General features: G+C 59.0%; 4 protein-coding genes across 4 annotated transcripts; 3 read left to right on the plus strand and 1 right to left on the minus strand.

Annotated features, from left to right (window-relative positions):
• Positions 1–992: 992 nt before the first annotated feature.
• Positions 993–8,295, minus strand: CH63R_09230 (Beta-ketoacyl synthase domain-containing protein; the record flags this gene model as incomplete). Its single annotated transcript, XM_018304204.1, has 5 exons — positions 993–1,832; positions 1,898–6,834; positions 6,916–7,121; positions 7,250–7,460; positions 7,581–8,295. 5 exons carry the CDS (start codon positions 8,293–8,295, stop codon positions 993–995), a joined length of 6,909 nt encoding a protein of 2,302 aa, XP_018156227.1.
• A 2,743-nt stretch (positions 8,296–11,038) lies between these two features.
• On the plus strand, positions 11,039–11,233 carry CH63R_09231 (uncharacterized protein; the record flags this gene model as incomplete). Its single annotated transcript, XM_018304205.1, has 1 exon — positions 11,039–11,233. The coding sequence occupies one exon, from the start codon at positions 11,039–11,041 to the stop codon at positions 11,231–11,233; it is 195 nt and encodes a 64-aa protein (XP_018156228.1).
• A 1,080-nt stretch (positions 11,234–12,313) lies between these two features.
• On the plus strand, positions 12,314–13,215 carry CH63R_09232 (uncharacterized protein; the record flags this gene model as incomplete). Its single annotated transcript, XM_018304206.1, has 2 exons — positions 12,314–12,382; positions 12,517–13,215. 2 exons carry the CDS (start codon positions 12,314–12,316, stop codon positions 13,213–13,215), a joined length of 768 nt encoding a protein of 255 aa, XP_018156229.1.
• Positions 13,216–14,314: 1,099 nt separating this feature from the next.
• CH63R_09233 (Duf341 family) lies at positions 14,315–15,417 on the plus strand (the record flags this gene model as incomplete). Its single annotated transcript, XM_018304207.1, has 4 exons — positions 14,315–14,359; positions 14,417–14,435; positions 14,596–15,120; positions 15,224–15,417. 4 exons carry the CDS (start codon positions 14,315–14,317, stop codon positions 15,415–15,417), a joined length of 783 nt encoding a protein of 260 aa, XP_018156230.1.
• Between the last annotated feature and the right edge of the window lie 2,677 nt (positions 15,418–18,094).

Raw genomic sequence — 18,094 nt, forward strand, 5'->3', positions numbered from 1 at the left:
TTCCACAACCAGATTTAAGAAAGTGATGCGTAGAAGAGGCATCAGATACCTTCCTCGCCCAATAGACTCCGTTATCTGTAGGTAGACCCGTGTAGGAGACCCCAGGCTTCAAGTCTGTTTACACACAGGCTATGTCTAGACCAAGAGACAGCATCACAAGGCAGACGAGAGACAAAAGGCAGTCATGGAGAATAGCAAATGCATGATTAAACCAAGGGAAGGTCTGCAGCTGGATGATACAACAAATCTCTAATGGAAACAGGCAGAAGGCGGACACAAGACAAGGAGGGTCCCCAATCATAAGAACGAAGACAGAAAAAGCAGAACGAACAAGTGTGTATAATGATATGAAAACTCCCGAATGCCCTTCCCCGTTTCCAAGTTTCCAAGTTTCCAATCTGGCCAGAATCTTCCCGAGTCTCTCACAATCTCGATCGTATCCTTTCTCAGTTCATCCATCCGGACCCTCCTCGACGGTCCACTTCACCCCTCGTCGTAGTCTCTCTCCCTTCCCTTGGCTCTGCCATCCCCTCAACTGCCATACAATGAATAAACAGAATACAACGCACTCATAACAGATATCAAAACCAAAAAAGGAAAAAAAAGACAATCGCAGAATTGTGGTTCTGGTCGCCCTTGTTCCCCCGCGTCCCGTGTCCCCCGATGAAAGTTGATCCTCATCTCTCTCTCATGTCTTCTCATATTCTCGTCATGTCCATCCATATCCCACATATCCCACCCAGCCCAGTTTGTCTTTCTCCTCCACGTTCGTGACAACATCGTCCCACTATTACCTCTCTCCATCGATCCTCCAGGTAAAAAAGCAAAACAATCTAGTAAAAAAAGGGAAACAAAACCAAACTCTCGGTCTTCATGTCTTCGTAGTATGATGAGTCCTCCGTGTATGCCTCTCCCGTGTACTCCTCTCTCTCTCTTACACTCTCTCATCTCTCTCTCTCTCTCTCTCTCAACAAAACACTCAAAACCACTCTCTACGCGCTCCAGTCGAAGCCGACGCACAGCTTGCTCTTCTTGCACACGGCCCGCGTCAGCGTCTGGATGCTGCCGCTGCTCAGCAGCTCCAGCACCTGCATGTTGGCCTCGAACTCGCGCGTGATGAAGTTGCGGATCTCAATGGCCACGAGCGAGTCGAGCGGGTAGTGCGACAGGCTGCGCGTCACGTCGAGGTCCTCGGCCTCCATCATCAGCACGGCGCCGATCTTTTCCACGAGGCCCTTGCACACGACCTCCATCGCTTCGGCCTCGCTGCGCGACGCCTTGAGCGCCGCGTTGAGCGACACGGCGCCGCCGGCGCCCGCCTCCGCCGCCGCGAGCTCCTCGGCCGCGAGCCGGAGCGCCTTGAACTTGGCGTCGGGCGTCCAGAAGGGCTGGATCGTCGGCGTGATGCGCATCCCCGTGATCACGTGGTGGTTGCACACCGCCGTCTTGCCCGAGATGGACGCCCCGATGAGCGCGAGCACCTCGGCCTCGCAGATGCTGTCGGAGCCCAGGTTCTTGGCCACCTCGGCCGCCCGCTCGGCGCTGCCGTCGGCCAGGTAGCCCGCGTCCGAGACCGCCGTCAGGTCGAGCGACGTCGCCGGCAGGCCCAGCGCGAGGCGGTGCTGCACGAAGGCGTTGAGGAAGCAGTTGGCCGCCGCGTACGCGGCCTGCCCGCGGTTGCCGACGGCGCCCGCGGCGGACGAGATGGCGATGAAGAAGTCCAGCTCCGTCTGGCGCTCCTGCAGCGCGTTGTGGAAGTTCCACGCGCCCTGGACCTTGGACTCGGTGACGGAGACGTAGTCGTTGAACTTCATCTGCTCAAAGAGGACGTCCTGTAGGGGTTTGTGTGTTAGTGGAGTTTCACTCGAGAAGAGGATAAGGACTTGGGAAAACTTACACGAAGGACCATGGCGCCGTGGATAACACCGCGGACCGGCGGCAGACCCTTGAGGCCGGCGTTGAACAGCTGCTCGACGCTGGACTTGTCGGCGACGTTGCAGGCGCGGACGGCGATGTGGGCGCCCTCCTCGGCGGCCTCGTCGACGAGGTCCTTGACCTTGCCCGTGGCGGAGCCGCTGCGGGACAGGAGGACCAGGTTCCGGGCGCCGTGCTCGATCATCCAGCGGGCCATGCTGCGGCCGAGACCGCCGGTGCCGCCGATGAGGAGGTAGGTCGCGTCCGGCTTGAGCAGGGCCTTGGCGGCCTTGGACGGCGTGGCCATGACGACGTCCTCGGCGTGGGGGACGACGACGAGCTTGCCAGGGCCCTGGGTCGTCTGCAACGTCTTGAAGGCCGTCTCCATGCACGACACGGGGAAGGTGATGGCCGGGTCGATGGGACGGAGCTGATCATCGGCGAGCAGCTTCGAGACGTCGGCGACGAGCCTCTCCATGACCTTGGGCCGCTCGGCGGCAAGCCCAAAAACGTCGACGCTCACGAAAGTGGCGTTGGTGTCGGACTGGCCCATGTCGAGGCGGGTGGCGCGCGAGCCGTCCTTGCGGCGGACGTCGACGAGGCAGCCGAAGCGGCCGAGGCAGGCCCAGCTCTCGCGCAGGGCGTCGGCGCCGGGGAGGGTGTTGAGCACGACGTCGACGCCCTCGTCGCCCGTGGCGCGCCTGACGGCGGCGCGCCAGGTGGTGTTGCGGCTGTAGAAGATGTGGTCCTCGGGCACGTTGTAGTGCTGCATGAGGAGCTTCTTCTTGGCCGCCGTGCTGACGGTGACGAAGATCTCGGCGCCCATCATCTTGGCGAGGCAGACCGAGGCCTGGCCGATGCCGCCGCCGGCCGAGTGCACCAGGATGCGCTGGCCCTCGCGCAGGCGGGCCTGCTCGATCAGGCTGTAGTAGGCGGTGCAGTAGGCCAGGGGCAGCGTCGAGGCGTCCTCGAAAGACATGCGGGGGGGCATGGGCATGACGTTGGCGGCCGTCGTGCGCGTGCGCGTCGCGTAGGCGCCGTGCTTGATGGTCAGCGCCGCGATGCGGTCGCCGGCCCGGTGCGCCGTGACGCCGGCGCCGACGCGGGTGACGACGCCGGCGGCCTCGACGCCGAGCGCGTGCTTGTCGGCCTCGGGGATCTGACCCTTGGCGAGCATGACGTCGCGGAGGTTCATGCCGACGGCCCGGACCTCGAACTCGACCTCGTCGTCGGCGAGGGCCTGCGTGGCGGCCACGTCGTCGACGAAGTGCACCGTCTCGATGGCGCCCGGCGTGGAGAACTCCATCTTCAGGCACCGGCCGTCCTTGCCAAAGGGCTGCAGCTCGACGACGCTCGGGTTCGTCTCGCGGTGGACGAACTCGTTCATGTCGGCGTCGTGGACGATGCGCGGCGTGAAGAAGCGGCCGGACCGCTCCATGAACTCGAGCTCGCTCGTCGACGAGGCGCCGGCGCCGAAGGCCAGCTTGAAGATCTCAAAGATGACGGCCGACGAGTCGTCCTCGTCCAGGCGGGTGTTGTCGTCGAGGTCGAGCGTCGCGAAGGGCAGCACCGTCTCGGACCGCACCGTCCTGCTGAGGCCGACGATCATGTTGGACTCGGGCGACGTCGCCTTGTCGTAGGCGCCGCGCACCACCCACAGGCAGCCCTGGACGCCGGCGAGCATGTTGCGCACCTCGGCGAACTGCTCCTTGCTCGGGTCCGCCAGGAACGGCTGCTCGATCTCGGTGAGCACGATGGTCAGCTTGCCCTCCGTGTTGACCTCGTGCATGCCGCCCATCTCGGGGAGCCTCGACGTGGCGCTGGCCAGCGCGATGGCGAGCCCGTTGGCCAGCATCTGCTGCGAGTTGGAGTCGCCGTGGATGATGGCCACGTCGACGTCCGGCAGCGGCGCCTCGACCTTGACCCCGGAAGAGGACGACGACGACGAGTTGGCGCCGTTGATCTTGGCCTTGGCCTTGCCCGAGAGCGTCTTCAGGTTGCCAATGTCCTCCCACTCGAGCTTGTAGCACAGCTCGCGCGCCGGGTTGCTGGCCAGCTCCGTCTCGCCGTCGATGATGGGCTGGACGGTGAGCTCGTCGATCTCGATGACCAGGTCGTTGGCCTCGGACTTGGCGAAGACGGACACCTTGGTCGACCGGGCGTCGGCCGGGAACTCGGCCTTGCAGTAGGCCCTGAGCGTGCTGCCGGGCGTCTTGGTCAGCGCCGTGATGTCGCGCGCGACGGACATGCGGCCGATGGACGACGGCAGGTAGACCGTGTTGATGTCGGCGCGGCCGGCGCCCAGGATGGGCCAGTACATCTCGATGACGGACTCGAGGAAGGTCGGGTGCAGCACCGTGCTGGTCTGGTAGTGGTTGGGCATGTCGGCGGCCACGTCAAAGGCGGCGATGTTGCCCACCGAGTACTTGCCCGACGCCCTGCAGTCCCGGATGCCCTGGAACGACGGGCCGTAGCCGACGCCGAGCTCGGCGAGGCGCTCGTAGATGTCGGACTCGGCGACGGCGACGGCGTCGGGCCCTTCCTCGGCGGCCTTCATCGTGGCCTCGGCGCCGCGCAGGGCCGCCAGCTTCTGCTCCTTGCCGTCGACCTCGTTGGTCTCGGTGGTGTGCAGCGCGATCAGGCCGACGCAGTGCTCGGTCCAGCCGCTGCCGTGCGACCACGAGCTGATGCGGAACTCCTTCCACGTGTCGGACGCGATCAGGTTCGTCTCCTGGTGCGGGCGCAGGTTGATGGTCAGCTCGACGTCGGCGTCCTGCAGCGCCAGGGGCTTGACGACGGACACGTCGCGGAGCTCGAACTTCTCGTAGGCCAGCTCCTTGCGCTGCGCCCACTGCGCCGACGCCTCGAGCGCCATGCCGATGAAGGCCGAGATGGGGAAGATGGTGACCGACTGGACGGCGTGGTGGCGCAGCCAGGGGAGGTCGTCGAGGTGGACAATGTTCCTCCACGTCGGCTCCAGCTCGCTCGAGTAGATGGCCTCGAGCCCGATGAGGTCGTTGCGCGGCGACTTGCGGTACTTGTGCATCTGCGTCATGCGCGACTCCTGCCAGTACTTGTTGGAGTAGTTCCACGCGTACCGCGGCAGGTCCGTCAGCAGCGCCGGCTTCTTCTTGAGCTTGGGGAAGTTGACGTTGTCCATGTTGAGGATGGCGCCCTTGGTGACGAGGCTGCAGGCCAGGTCGATGGCCGACTCGACGGCGTCCTTCTTGCGGATGAGGGGCGACACGTAGGGGATCTTGGTCGCCGCGTCGCCCACGTGCTTGAGGATCTGCTTGATCGGCCCTTGCAGCGCCGAGTGAGGGCCCAGCTCGATGATCATGTTGACGCCCGTCTTGTGCTCGCCCACGGGCTCCAGCATGGTCTCGAGCGCCTCGGAGAAGCGGACGGGGCACGTCAGGTTGTTGACCCAGTAGTGCGCCTGGCACTCGAACCCGTCGATCTGGTGGCCGTACAGCGACGAGTGGAACCGCACGTCCGTCGTCTGCGGGTGCGGGAGGTCCGAGATGGACTCGCGGTACTCCTTGGCCACGAGGTTCATGTGGTGCGAGTGGTACGCCGTCTCGATCTGCAGCCGCCGGTTGAACATCTGCTTCTCCTCGAGGTTCTTCTCGAGCTCGATGAGCGCGTCCGTGTCGCCCGAGATGGTCAAGCTCGAGGGGCTGTTGTAGCAGGCGATCCGGACCTGCTGCTGCTTCAGCGCGTCGATCATGGGCTGCACCTCCTCCTTGCTGCCGCCGACGGCCATCATGGACCCGCGGAGGTCCGGGTTGCGCTTCTTCAGGATCGGCACGAGGCGCCCGCGGTGGTAGGCGACGGCCATGGCCGCCTCGAAGCCGATGATGCCGGCGGCGTAGGCGGCGCCGATCTCACCGCTCGAGTGGCCGGCGACGGCCACGGGCCGGATGCCCCACGTGCGGAGGAGGTCCGTCAGCGCGAGCTGGACGGCGCTGCACGCCGGCTGACTGATGTGGGCCTCGCCGACCTTGGACGACTCCTGGTCCCGGCTGAGCTCCTCGACCAGCGACCACTCGGCGCCCAGCTTCCTGAGGCACTCGTCGGCCCGGTCGATGGCGGCCGTGTAGATGGGGTACGCGCCGTACAGCTCGCGGCCCATGCCCCACCACTGGGCGCCCTGGCCCGTGAAGACGAAGCCGATGCGCAGGGGCTCCGTCTCCTTGCCGGGGATGACCTTGCCGCTGTTGAGCGTCTCGATGAGCTCGAACGAGTCGCAGGCCGGGATGGCGACCCTCCAGGGCAGCATGGAGCGGCGCGAGCCGAGCGTGTAGGCGATGTTGTCCATCAGGTCGTTCTGGAAGATCTCGGGCCGCTGCTCGAGGTAGACGACCAGGTTCTTCATGACGGAGCTGACCGAGTTCTTGTCGTTGGCCGACAGCACGTAGATCTTCTTGGTGCCCTTGACCTTCTTGGCCTCGGGCGGCGGCAGGTTCTTGTCCTTCTTGGGCAGCGCCGTGAAGGGCGCCTTCTCGAGCACGATGTGGGCGTTGGTGCCGCCGAAGCCGAAGTTGTTGACGCTGATGTACTTCTTGTTCTTGGGCCACGGCCTCTGGGTGGCGGGGATCTTCATGTTCCACTCCTTCCACGGGATCTTCTCGTTGGGCTTCTTGAAGTCGTGGTTGGGCAGCAGGAAGCCTCGCTCGAGCATCATGGCCGCCTTGATGACGCCGACGATGCCCGAGGCGGCCTCGAGATGTCCAATGTTGGACTTGACGGAGCCGATGAAGAGAGGGTCCTTGCTCGACCTGTTCTGGCCGATGACGTTGTGGATCGCCGTGGCCTCGATCGGGTCACCGACCTTGGTGCCGGTGCCGTGGGCCTCGACGTAACCGCAGTCGTTGGGATCCAGGCCGGCGTTTCTGTAGATCTGCCTCATGAGCTTCTCTGTGTGTTGTAGAATGTTTTGTCAGTGTTCTGTTTCTTATCATGGTGTGGGGGGGAGGGGATTTGGTGATGTGTCCATACCTTGTGCGGCGCCACTGGGCATCGTAATGCCAGGCGTCTTGCCATCCTGGTTGATACCGGTGCCTCTGATGACGGCACGGATCGAGTCGTTGTCCCTGATGGCCTGGTCGAGAGGCTTCAGGATGAGCATGCCGCAGCCTTCGCCGCGACCGAAACCGGTACCGCGCTGGTCAAAGGCGATGGACCGGCCAGAGTCGGCAAGCAATCTGAAGTATCGACTCATGTCAGCGTCCGGAAGTGGGTTTTGTTTTGTTTTGTTTTGTCACGGGATGAAGCATCCGAGCGTGTGCATCATGTATGTAGGGTGTCGGGATTTTGGTGTTGCTCGGCTTACCTGCAGGACGAGAAGGAAATCCAAAACTCGGGCAGCATGTTCAGGTGGCAGCCACCGACAATGGCCGACGTGGACTCTCCGGCACGCAGACTCTGGCATGCCAGGTGGAGGGCGACCAGACTGGCCGAGCAGGCCGTGTCTGCCGTGAAACTAGGGCCTCGGAGGTCGAAGAAATGCGAAAGTCTGTTGGACTGCATCGCATGGGCACATCCTGAGTGAAGGGGAAGAGCATGTTAGTTTAGAGTGTACTCACTCGCTCAGGGGGGTGTTTTGTTATTCACAGGGTGTGATGCTAATGATGATGATGATGGGAAGAGAAGAAAGACTTTACCTGTGGCCTGGTGCATGGGTATCGTGTCGCTGTCCCTGAACAGGTGGCTCTCGTACTCGGCGAAGCTGCCGCCGACAAAGACACCAACGTCTTTTCCAATGATGGTGTGCTTGGGAATACCGGCGTTCTCGAGGGCCTCAAAGGTACACTCGAGCAGCAGGCGCTGCTGGGGGTCCATGGAGATGGCCTCCTTCTCCGTCAGGCCGAAGAAGGGGGCGTCGAAGGCGGCGAGGTCGACGTCGAGGAAGTTGCCGCCCTCGGCGTGGTAGGCCCCGGTCTTGCCGGGGTTCGGGTGGTAGAAGGCCTCGTGGTTGAAGCGCTCCTTGGGCACGGGGGTGAAGCCGGTTCTGGCGCGGGAGCACAGCTCCCAGAATTCGGCAGGGCTCGAGACGCTGCCCGGCAGGCGGCACGCCATGCCGACGATGGCGATGGGCATCTGTTTCAGGCCGGCATCGCTGCCGCCGACGGGGTTCGTGTAAGCCGCGTTGGCGCCGCTGTTGCCGGCGCCGCCGTTGGAGTGGCCATTGGAGTGACCGTTGGAGTGGCCGTTTGCGGATTGTCCGTGAATGTTGAGGCCTACACCGTCTAGGGGCCCCACGGACAGGCTGGTGAAGCCATCGGACGTGGTATCGGAGTGGTCGATCGGGGTCATCATCACAGGGCTTGCCGAAGGCGAGGTCCCCGATGAGGAGTACGAAAGGACGCCGGGCGCCATTATGAAGAGGGGGGAGAGGAAAGAGGAGGGAATGCGGAAGCCGCTTCTCTATGTGATGATCCTATTCTTCAAGCATTCGTCGAATCAACGAAGGGGGCGAGGAAAGGAAGTTGACAACGAAGGTTTCCGGCGCTCTAGGCGTTTCCTTACAATGGCCAAAACGGATGAGAACAAAAGGAGGAGAAAGAAGAAGAAGAATAAGAAGAAGACGTGAGTGATGAGAGCACGAAACGAAAGGCGGACTGCGAGTGGCTCTAGATAATATCTCTTTTCTTCTGTTGGTTGGTGGGCTTGGGAGAAGAGAAGAGAGGGCAGGCCGAGTTTGATATGAAGAGGGTACGTACCAAGCCTCGATGAGATGGATGGAGATTGGATGTGAGTAGTGAGAGTGAGAGTGAGAGTGAGAGTGACGAAGCTTCTTCTCTTTTTCTCGTGGACCAGGTTTGGGATTCGTCGTAGGGTTTTTAGCTGAACAACGGTCATGGGGAGGAATCGCCATTGATGGCGCTCGCTCCGTCACGGAGTGGTTGACATGGAAGGGACTGGTTGGTGATCAGATCGCCAAGTCGGCCGGAGTTCTTCGCACAGACTAGCCTGTGTGATTTAGATTTGGCTGACGGTTGGGTAGATCATAGGAAGATCTCGAACGTGCATGCCGGGCTCATGCCAGGCAAGGGGAGAAGCTGAGGCTGAGACTGAGACTTGAGACTGAGAGACGGAGTGACTTGAGTGTGTGTGTGTGTGTGTGTGTGTGTGTGTGTATGCGTGTGAATGTATGTGTGTATGTGTGTATGTGAGAGACAGGGAGAGATAGAGAGAGAGAGGTCGTTTACGATGAGCGTGGCAGGGCCACAGCACATCCGATGCCGGGTTGCCCATGTCGAGCCGGAGCAGCGGAGCAGCGGCAGTCCTTGCTGACCACGACGTCGCCTCCACACCCCCCTCCCCAGAAGATCGCCAGATCCAGGAGTGCTGGGCAGCACCGGCAGAGTAAGTAAGGGTTGTGGTGGTGTTGGTGGTGGTGGTGGTGGTAGTGGCACTGGGGTCTCAGAGAAGCTTGTTCCATGCTTATGGTTATTCTCGCCCAGAAAGGGAAAAAGCAAATACCATGGACTGATTTATGCGTAATGGGCGGGTTAATTGGCCTATCCGTTCATCATCTTCGATGACCAGTGAACGATATGCAACCGCACCACACACCACACCCGGCAGCGAGAATCAAACCCCGATGGTGGTTCATGCCTCCCTTCAGCAGGGGCTGCACACCCAATCGGGCATGACGATTCGGAGACAATCACAGGCTCTCTCTCTCTCTCTCTCCCCACAGCGGCAGGAGATGGTGGCCTTGGTTCTTGTGGTCATTGTGGTTGTTGTTGTTGTTGTTGTCTTTGACTGCGCAAAGGATTTGCCTTAGCCTGTTTGCGATTCAGTGGCACTGCCAGGCTGCAGTGCAGGTTCGATGCAGATTGCAAGGCGCCGGACGTTTGACTCGGGCCCAGGAAAAGATGGCGCAATGGAAGGGAAAACCCTCGAACCCCCCGCGCGTCAAGGAGGCCCGGTGGCGTGGTTCGGAGTTGAAGTGGTGAAAGGACGTCAAGTGCGGCAGCGGCGGTGTCAGTAGATAATCGTAGGTACGCAAGGTACGTGAGGTACGTAGGGTAGGTGGTAGGCAGGCAGGTATCCCATGGCACTGGCGTTGGCGCTGGCGCTAGAATGCTTTAGGGGGTTCTTGGGTGTGGAGCATCCCGTCGAAGCACCTGGACCGTGAATGCTGGCCAGGGCCATCAGGGCCACCAGGGAAAAGAGGAGGCCATTGCGGCCCGGTCCCGAGTCGGTCTAGCGGGCCGGGGTGGGAAGTAGTGTGTCACTTACACTATCAAGTCTACTTGTACTGTTAGTGCGCTTCTATTCCCGATCCTGATTACCTAAGAACACACAGGCAGCTGGTGGGTGCTGCTTAGAGTAGAGGTGGCCGGCTGTCTGTTGGATGTTGTCACGCGCTGTCTCCTGGCTGGCTTCGGGCTTGTCTCTTGGACGTACGTAGGTAGGCTGAAGGAGCATCTTGAGTCCTGGAGGCTGCTTTGGAGGCCAAGGCATTTTGCGGTCCGATGTCTGGCAGATGCCGTTGCAGTCGCAGGCGCAGTTGCAGTGGCGACCCATTGATGCATCTCGCTGGTCCGAAGGGAGAAGAGAATAAGGAATTCCTGCAACATGCCGCTGTTGTAATTGTACAGACCAAACAAAAAAGCCTCTTTCTCTCTCTCTCTCTCTCTCGCTGGCAGTAGCAGTGGCAGAGCACCGTCCATGGTCATCTCCATTTCTCTCGCTGCCCGTAGACGAGATGATGGGGCGGAGTGCATTGCAGAACCCCCCCCCTCCGTCTCAAGGCATCCATCCATCCATCCGGTCATGTCATGGGAGGAGCATAGCACTGCGGGTTCTGCAAGGTCGGCTCACTCGTTGAGAGAGATAGGGAGAGAGAGAAACATCATCCAACGTGGCGGTGCTTGTTTCCTGTCCTCCATCCGCTCTCAAGTTTTGGGTTGCCGCGCCCTTTCGTTTTTTTTTTTTTTTTTTGGTCTGGTATTCGGCGCTCGTTTGGCTTTCGGGGGTCTGTTGGGAAGAAGAGGTGCGTCTCTCCCGTGTCAAAGACAACCGACAACCGTGATGGCGTGGCGGCGGGGCGGAAAGGCGTCGAGGCGTGCGTCTGTTCTCTGTCCGTACCGTTCTTTTCGTCCCGATCATGGAGGCCAAGGGGGAGGGGAGGGGAGGGGAGGAGAAGGGGGCAGAGGCCTATGACGGCGACGTGAACACCGACGCCTCGGCAAGCTGTGCTGTGCTGTGCTGTGTTGCGCCGTCCATGTCCATGTCCATGTCCATGTCCATGTGTCCATGTGTCCATGTTCAACGGCCTCTGTTCGACATGGAGACAACCTAGCGAACGGGACTGACTGGATGGTGGACAGGGGCAAAGCAGCCGAGGACAAGAAAGCAGGGGGGGAGGAGGGTTCTAGAGGCGCAGGAGAAACATCAAACATCAAACATGCGACTGACTGACTGATGTATTGATTGATGGATGGACGACAGATGCAGAAGATACACTACAGACGCAGTTGCAGATGCAGACGCACCCTCTTCGAACGGCACCATATGCAGGTGCTGATGCCGGAGTGTTGGGGCTGGTGCTGGTGCGGGTGCTGCTGCATGAACAGGTCCCGGAAGAGGAATGGTGGAATTTGGCAGGTTGAAGAGTGCGGGATGATGAGGTAAGCATGCTTAATAAGGGAAGGGAGTGTGGGTGGTCCCCTCGGGGTTACAGCACCAAGGGACCTGGCCCACAGCACAGGGTGATGATCCATATCCACTTCATCGTTACCGGCCTATCGCATCTTTTCTCCTTATCGCACTACACTGTCTAAGACATTCCCTCCCCAACCCCAACCCCACATGCTGCATATCTTTGTACCACCCTCACCTTTATTCCCACGTCGTCAACATTTGATTTGATTTCTTCCTCCCCCCCTGTCGTCTCGTCCTCGTGTCTGTAATGTCTGTCTCTCTTTCTGGATATGCCGTATCCGACGTTCTTTGCACAACAGACATTGGCCAAATAAACTCGTTGAATCAGTGGAGACTTCGCTTTCGGTTACAGAGTACATCACGCTTTATGCCTTGTCCTCCTACTCGCCATCACTCATCACTCCATCACCGTCACAAACACCTCATACGATGTTCCATCACCCGCTGCCGACGGCTCATCCCGGTCCTCAATCATCATTGGAGGAGCGCGCAGCCGCATCAAGCATGTTTCTAAAACTGCTTCCGTCAGAAAGCTTTGGCACATCTTCCAAATCACAAACCCTCTCTCTCTCTCTCTCTCTCTCCCCGCGGGCGCGCCCGTCAACCGTCGCTGCACAACATCAAAGCTCTTGTTTGACACGCGGGCGCCAGCCACGCCAGAGGGCCTCTTCCCTGCTCAATCAATCCCTCGATTTGCACAGTCTTGTTTCCTGCCGCGATGCGTACCTCTCGTACCTTTCGTGCCCTTTCCAAAAAACCTCTCCTTCTCTCTCTCTCTCCCTGGTATGTACGTACCACTTACACACATAGATACAGACACACACAGATACACACACACACACACTCTCTCTCTCTCTCTCTCTCAAACTAGTACGTACCTCTTACTCACTTACACATACTTACTCTTACTCACACGTACAGGTACTCACTCTCGACTGCACAGCACTTGTCCCTGACTTCTCCAGGAACACGCTCACACACTCGCTTGACACGGCAACTCTACCCCGAGTCTCCCCCCAATCCAAGATCAGGCTCGTACCTGTAGCCCTTCCGTCGAAACGCAATCTCTGCAAAACAATGTTTCCTTCTCTGCAAACACACGGGGACATCACGGCCCACTCGCCTCCCCTCGGCTCCCTTCTCCCCCCCCCAGCCACCTTCATCCGAATCGCCCCACGTCTCTCATCACTCACTCATCATCCGTCGTCCAACGCTCACTCACTCTCTTGGAATATGTACGCACGAACAGAAAAACAAACAACTCACACACATGATCGATCCACTGAAGCACCAGCAGCACCAGCGTCGATTCAGCACACTTTCCATCCTCCCATCCCACCCATCCCCTCAGATAGGCCGGACCGTCCACAACACCCACACTGCGCCCCCCGCGCGACCGCTTCCCTTCCCTCTTCGCCCGTTTCAAGCGTCCGAGGTGACACAGCCGGACCGAAGTCCAGTCCAAAGATGCAAAGTCCAAAGTCCCAGAGTCCACAAAAAGGCCCAATCACGAGCCAAACATCGCCCGTCGCGCTGCACCACTGCCGCATCTCTCCCACACGCGTCGACCCGAAGGTTCGACGTGCTCGGGATGCCCAGAAGACCCATACAACCGGCTAGCCTGACCCTAAACTGCCCTTGACATGACATGTCAGACCGGCTTTGCCAAGCGTCCCCTTCCCCTCCGCCTCTCTGCAAGAGAAGCTCGACGGCGGACGTTTTTTTCCTTTCTTTTTCGACGGCTTCCATGTGGCGCGGGCGCCTCTGGTTCGCGCTTGTTTCGCCTCCCCATGTCGTGAAGCAGCCACTCCCATCCGTCGTCTGGTTTATCTGCTCCCTCGCCCGAGGGCCAATACACGCTGCCAAGCCCCTCTCATGGACCGATGCTCACAGGCCCGGTCTCACATCGCCTCGTTCACTAATATTCAGTCATCCGAGTATCTCTCCACTGTTCAGTGTCCGCATCGGCAGCAGCAGCAGCAGCAGCAGCAGTAGCAGCAGTAGTAGTAGTAGCAGCAGCAACAACAGCTCAAACCAAGACGCGGCTCGACTTGGTCCCATCAAACGGCGCCGGCTGCAGTGACTTTGCCTCAATCGTGATCGAGTACAGAGTTTCATCATGTCTTACTCCCTCCCCCGGGGGTGGGTGAGTGAGTGAGTGAATGGGTGAGTGGCCACGGCCGAATATCTGCGTTGTTTTGTCGTTCCAGAGTCAACGGCACTCGTCCAACTCAGCCTCCTCCTCCTACTCCTACTCTCCTGTCTTGACGTCGTCCCGCCTCAACTGCTGCGCCGTCTCATCGCCCAGTCTGAGCTGATGATTGTTTGGCTTGCTCGTGAACGCGGTAGCTGCCGTGCACCGAGAATCGCGACTTGCGCGTTTCGTTTCGCCCAAGGAGCTCCCAACTTGTCTTTTTTGGATTAAAACGCTCCCGTTGGCCGGTCCAGATTCCGGTTCATGATCCAAACCCTCCACATCAACACTTCACTGAAAACCATCACAACCTTACAAAGAAGCAACAAACCTTTTTAGATACCAACCGCGACTCTCCCGCAAACACAATTCTCGCGCGTTCACTTTTGCAACAACCTTTTCCTCCTCTCGATAGATATATCCTGCTTTTTGCTCGTCATTACACGATCGATTGCGGCTCTGCCAACCTTGCTTCATATCCACACTTGAACTACTCCCATCACCACCAACACCACAACCATCATCATGCTGCGCTTCTTGTGCCTCCCCGGAGCCTACGGCAGCTCGGACGTGAGTACTCAGACCCGCTGTCACTTTTTTGGGCGTTGAAGCTAACGCACACTTTAGAAATTCCAAGTCCAACTTGGTCAGTACCTTTTCTTCTCATTTTCGTGCCAACGCCGTACCACTCACTCACTCACTCACTCACTCACTTCTAATGGATGATGATGGATGGACGGTTTTGGCCTCCCCCCCCCCCCCCCCCCCGTCTTTCTCCCATCCGCATACTTACAACTCTATTCTAGCCCCCATTCTCAAGGAGCTCACCGAGGACGGCACCGCGCAGTTCCACTTCATCCACGGACCCTGCAAGGCCGTCCCGCCGGCCGGGTTCGAGGACTACTTTGGCGCGCCGCCGTACTACCGCTTCATCGAGCCCGACAGGGACGTCGAGAAGTCGCACAGCGACGACGTGCTCGCGCGCATCCGCGACTTCCCGCAGTGCGAGACGGCCGAGGACACGATGCGCGACCTCATGCGCGAGGGCATCGCGACGACGCACCGCAGCACCGACCGCGCCATCAAGTACCTCGCCGACATCGTCGCCAAGCGCGGGCCCTTTGACGGCATCATCGGCTACTCCGAGGGCGCCACCGTCGCCTCCACCTTTATGCTGTACGAGCAGCGCCGCCTCAAGCGCTCCGGCATCAAGCCGGCCTTCAAGTACGGCATCTTCTTCGCCGGCTGGCCCCCCGTCGACCCCAAGACCCACGCCCTCGTCCTGTCCGACGAGACGGACGAACGGATCGAGGCGCGAACGCTGCACATTAGTGAGTCCTTCCACTATTAACCCCCCCCCCCCCCCCCCCCCCCCTCCACGGCTTGGTTACACGGAAGAGAAATCAATTACTGACGATATCGCCAATCTCACAGTCGGATCTCTGGACCCGTACGTCGACGGCTCCATGGCGCTGTACAACATGTGCGACCCGGACACGGCGTACCTCTTCGACCACGCCAAGGGCCACACTCTGCCCCGTGACAAGGACACGATCAAGGAGCTGGGCGACATCATCCGCGAGACCCAGACCGAGATGCAGGAGGAAGGGATCCTGACGTCGTCATGAAAGGTTTCTTCGAGAGAGAGAGAGCGCGAGTGTGCGCCCAATATCCCCCTCTCCCCCCCCCCCTTCCACCTTTTTCGGACAGGGATACCGTAGGAGGAGCGAGTAGATCCGGATACGGTTGGTGAAGCGTTGCATCGGTTGTCGTATTTGGACGGACTGCCATTTTTGGAGACGGGGGGTCAGGGTCAGGGTCAGGGTCTTGGGAGGTACAGCAAAAGGGACTGGTTTCCTCTGGTGTCGTCGGCATTACACTACCATTAGAGATAGATCGGATCGGTGTGTTGGGGGTTTACCGCATATCCTGGGAGCCTGCTGGAGTCGGGTATCATGGTTATTTGAATTTTTTTCTCATGCCCTTGTGGTCTTTATGGTTTCCTCCCTCCTTATTTGTCTTCTTTTTTTCTTTTCTTTTTTTTCTTTCTTTTCCTCTTCATCTGTTTCCAACTCATGTACACCACCAACTTCTTCGGGAACTTGTATGCGCGTGTGCGTGCAGATGTGTGGATGGGAGTCTTCCATGTTCAGAAGCTGGTTCACTAGAGAAATTCTACACGTCCTTCCCATTGGGAGAGTTGACAGCAGTTCCCATCGCCGGGGCCGTCAAACATGTCAAGCCGTAATCGATGCCCGGCCCGGGGAAGAGGCCGCATAAGTGCATGATCTGGCGGAAACGGGCTTCTTTAACACTGTCTCTTCATCTTCATGTCATGATCGGGGGAATCGGGTTATCCATTAAGGCTGCGACTCAAAACAAGGAACGATGATGGCGGATACTTTGGGAGATGGCGCACCTGGAACGCATGGAAACACATCATGTTCGTGGAGACAAACCATGGACAGGGTATAAGCTCTCACGTGTCCTCGGGATTCTGCCCTTGGTTCGCCTCGATTCCCCCAGCCGGATCCATGCCACACACACACACTACATACAAGACACGCCCCGTCTGCGAACCAGACTTATTACACATCCTGACCCTCGCCGACTGAGGCATCCATCCCCCCCCAAACAAAAGATGAAATCTTCCATGAAATTGCCCCCTCTGGGCATTGATTTGCAGACTCGTGGCGACAATGTGGAGGGCACGGTGGGAGGGTGTCATGGATGGGTGGAGAGGGGAGGAAGGGGGATACCTGTTCAGCATCGCAAGACCATGCGTGTCCTGGCTTTTGCCCCAGACCACGGCACCATTTCTGGAACGAGCCGAAAGGTGATCCATACTCCCGCACGGGCGATCACAGATAGAGCCCCTCGACGCGCATATGCGGGTATGAGAGAACCGCAGGGGGCCTAGGTAGTGCGGTATTGCTTAGTGTGCTTCTCTCAACTGCCAAGCGGGCGCGCTTTGGGATGAGCTTTGACGCCCCGGGTGAGAGAAGAGAGAGAGAGGTATGGATTTGGGATACAGTGAGAAGAGTGAGACACACACACACACACACACACACACACACATGGAGATAGAGGAGAGACACTGAGAAAAGAAAGAAAAAAAAAGACACATGCTCCCCTGTTTCATCTTTACATGACACGAGTGGAAGAAGAAAAGAAACGACGTCCGTTCCCCCCCTCCGCCTCCCGCCTCCCCTCCAGCCAGTACTCTACTCGTTTCCACTGGTCCCAAAGACCACACAGAGACCGAGACCGACGAGCTAAGGATCGTTCTCTCACACGCAACCAAACGTGATCCTCAGCCTCTCGCGCCCCAATCCTTCCATGGGGCGTTCCTCCGCGTCCTTTGGTGATGGTTCCCACGCCGAGGTGTTTCCAACAGACCCTTTTGGGTCATCATCACTTACACTTACACTTACATTATCACCATTACACTCACACACTTACACTTCCACCCACACTTACACTCACACGCTTACACGCAACGCACACATGCAGTCACCGTATCCACTGCCCGCCGGCCAAGTGTGCCAAGGCACCTGTCCCAACCCGTCTATTCCATTGTGCCCAAACCTCCTCCCAAACCATACGCAAACCACCACCAAGAAAACTCCGGATGACCTGCTTCCCAAGACATTGGCCGTCCCATCTCTTGTCCAAGGAAAACCTCACACTTCCCGAAGGGCCCTCAAACCCAACTCTCTCGGCGCTGGGTCAGCTTTTTGCTGTTTCGAACAGCAATGCGCGGGCGACACAGCCTTTTCCTCTCCCTTCCCTTTGCCCCAGGCGCGGTCCCTTCATCGACCCGGTTACATCTGTCATCCCCCCCATTTCACGGCGATACCCCTCCCCCCCCATCCCCCGACTTTCCCCTTTCCAAATCCTTGTTCTGTTTCTCCCTTTCTCCCTTTCTCGCCCCCCCTCCCTGCTTGTTCCCTTTTGCCTTCCCTCTCCTACTCGAGTCTTTTGCCGGGTTTCTCCTGGCGTTGCCTATTCCTGAGCAGTTTTACGCAATCTCCCTTCTCGGTTCGCAAGGAAACCCGTCCGCCTGTTGATTCGCCTTTTTCTTCTCCTCTCGTACGGGTAAGAAACTGCCGCGGGGGGACACGACAAAACAACACGCCAACCCTTTTGTTTCGTCTCTCTCTCTTTCTCTTGAGCATTTGAGAATCTTGTTCCCGCCGCCCCCCCCTTCGCATACAATCTAATCGAATATCGCATAAGGACACGAGCTTTTTGCAAAAGTAAACTCGATTCCCCCTGCCCCCCCCCCCCCCCCCCCTTCCCCAG

This window comes from Colletotrichum higginsianum, chromosome 6, assembly GCF_001672515.1.
Source record: "Colletotrichum higginsianum IMI 349063 chromosome 6, whole genome shotgun sequence".
In the NCBI taxonomy this organism is placed as follows: Eukaryota; Fungi; Ascomycota; class Sordariomycetes; order Glomerellales; family Glomerellaceae; genus Colletotrichum; species Colletotrichum higginsianum.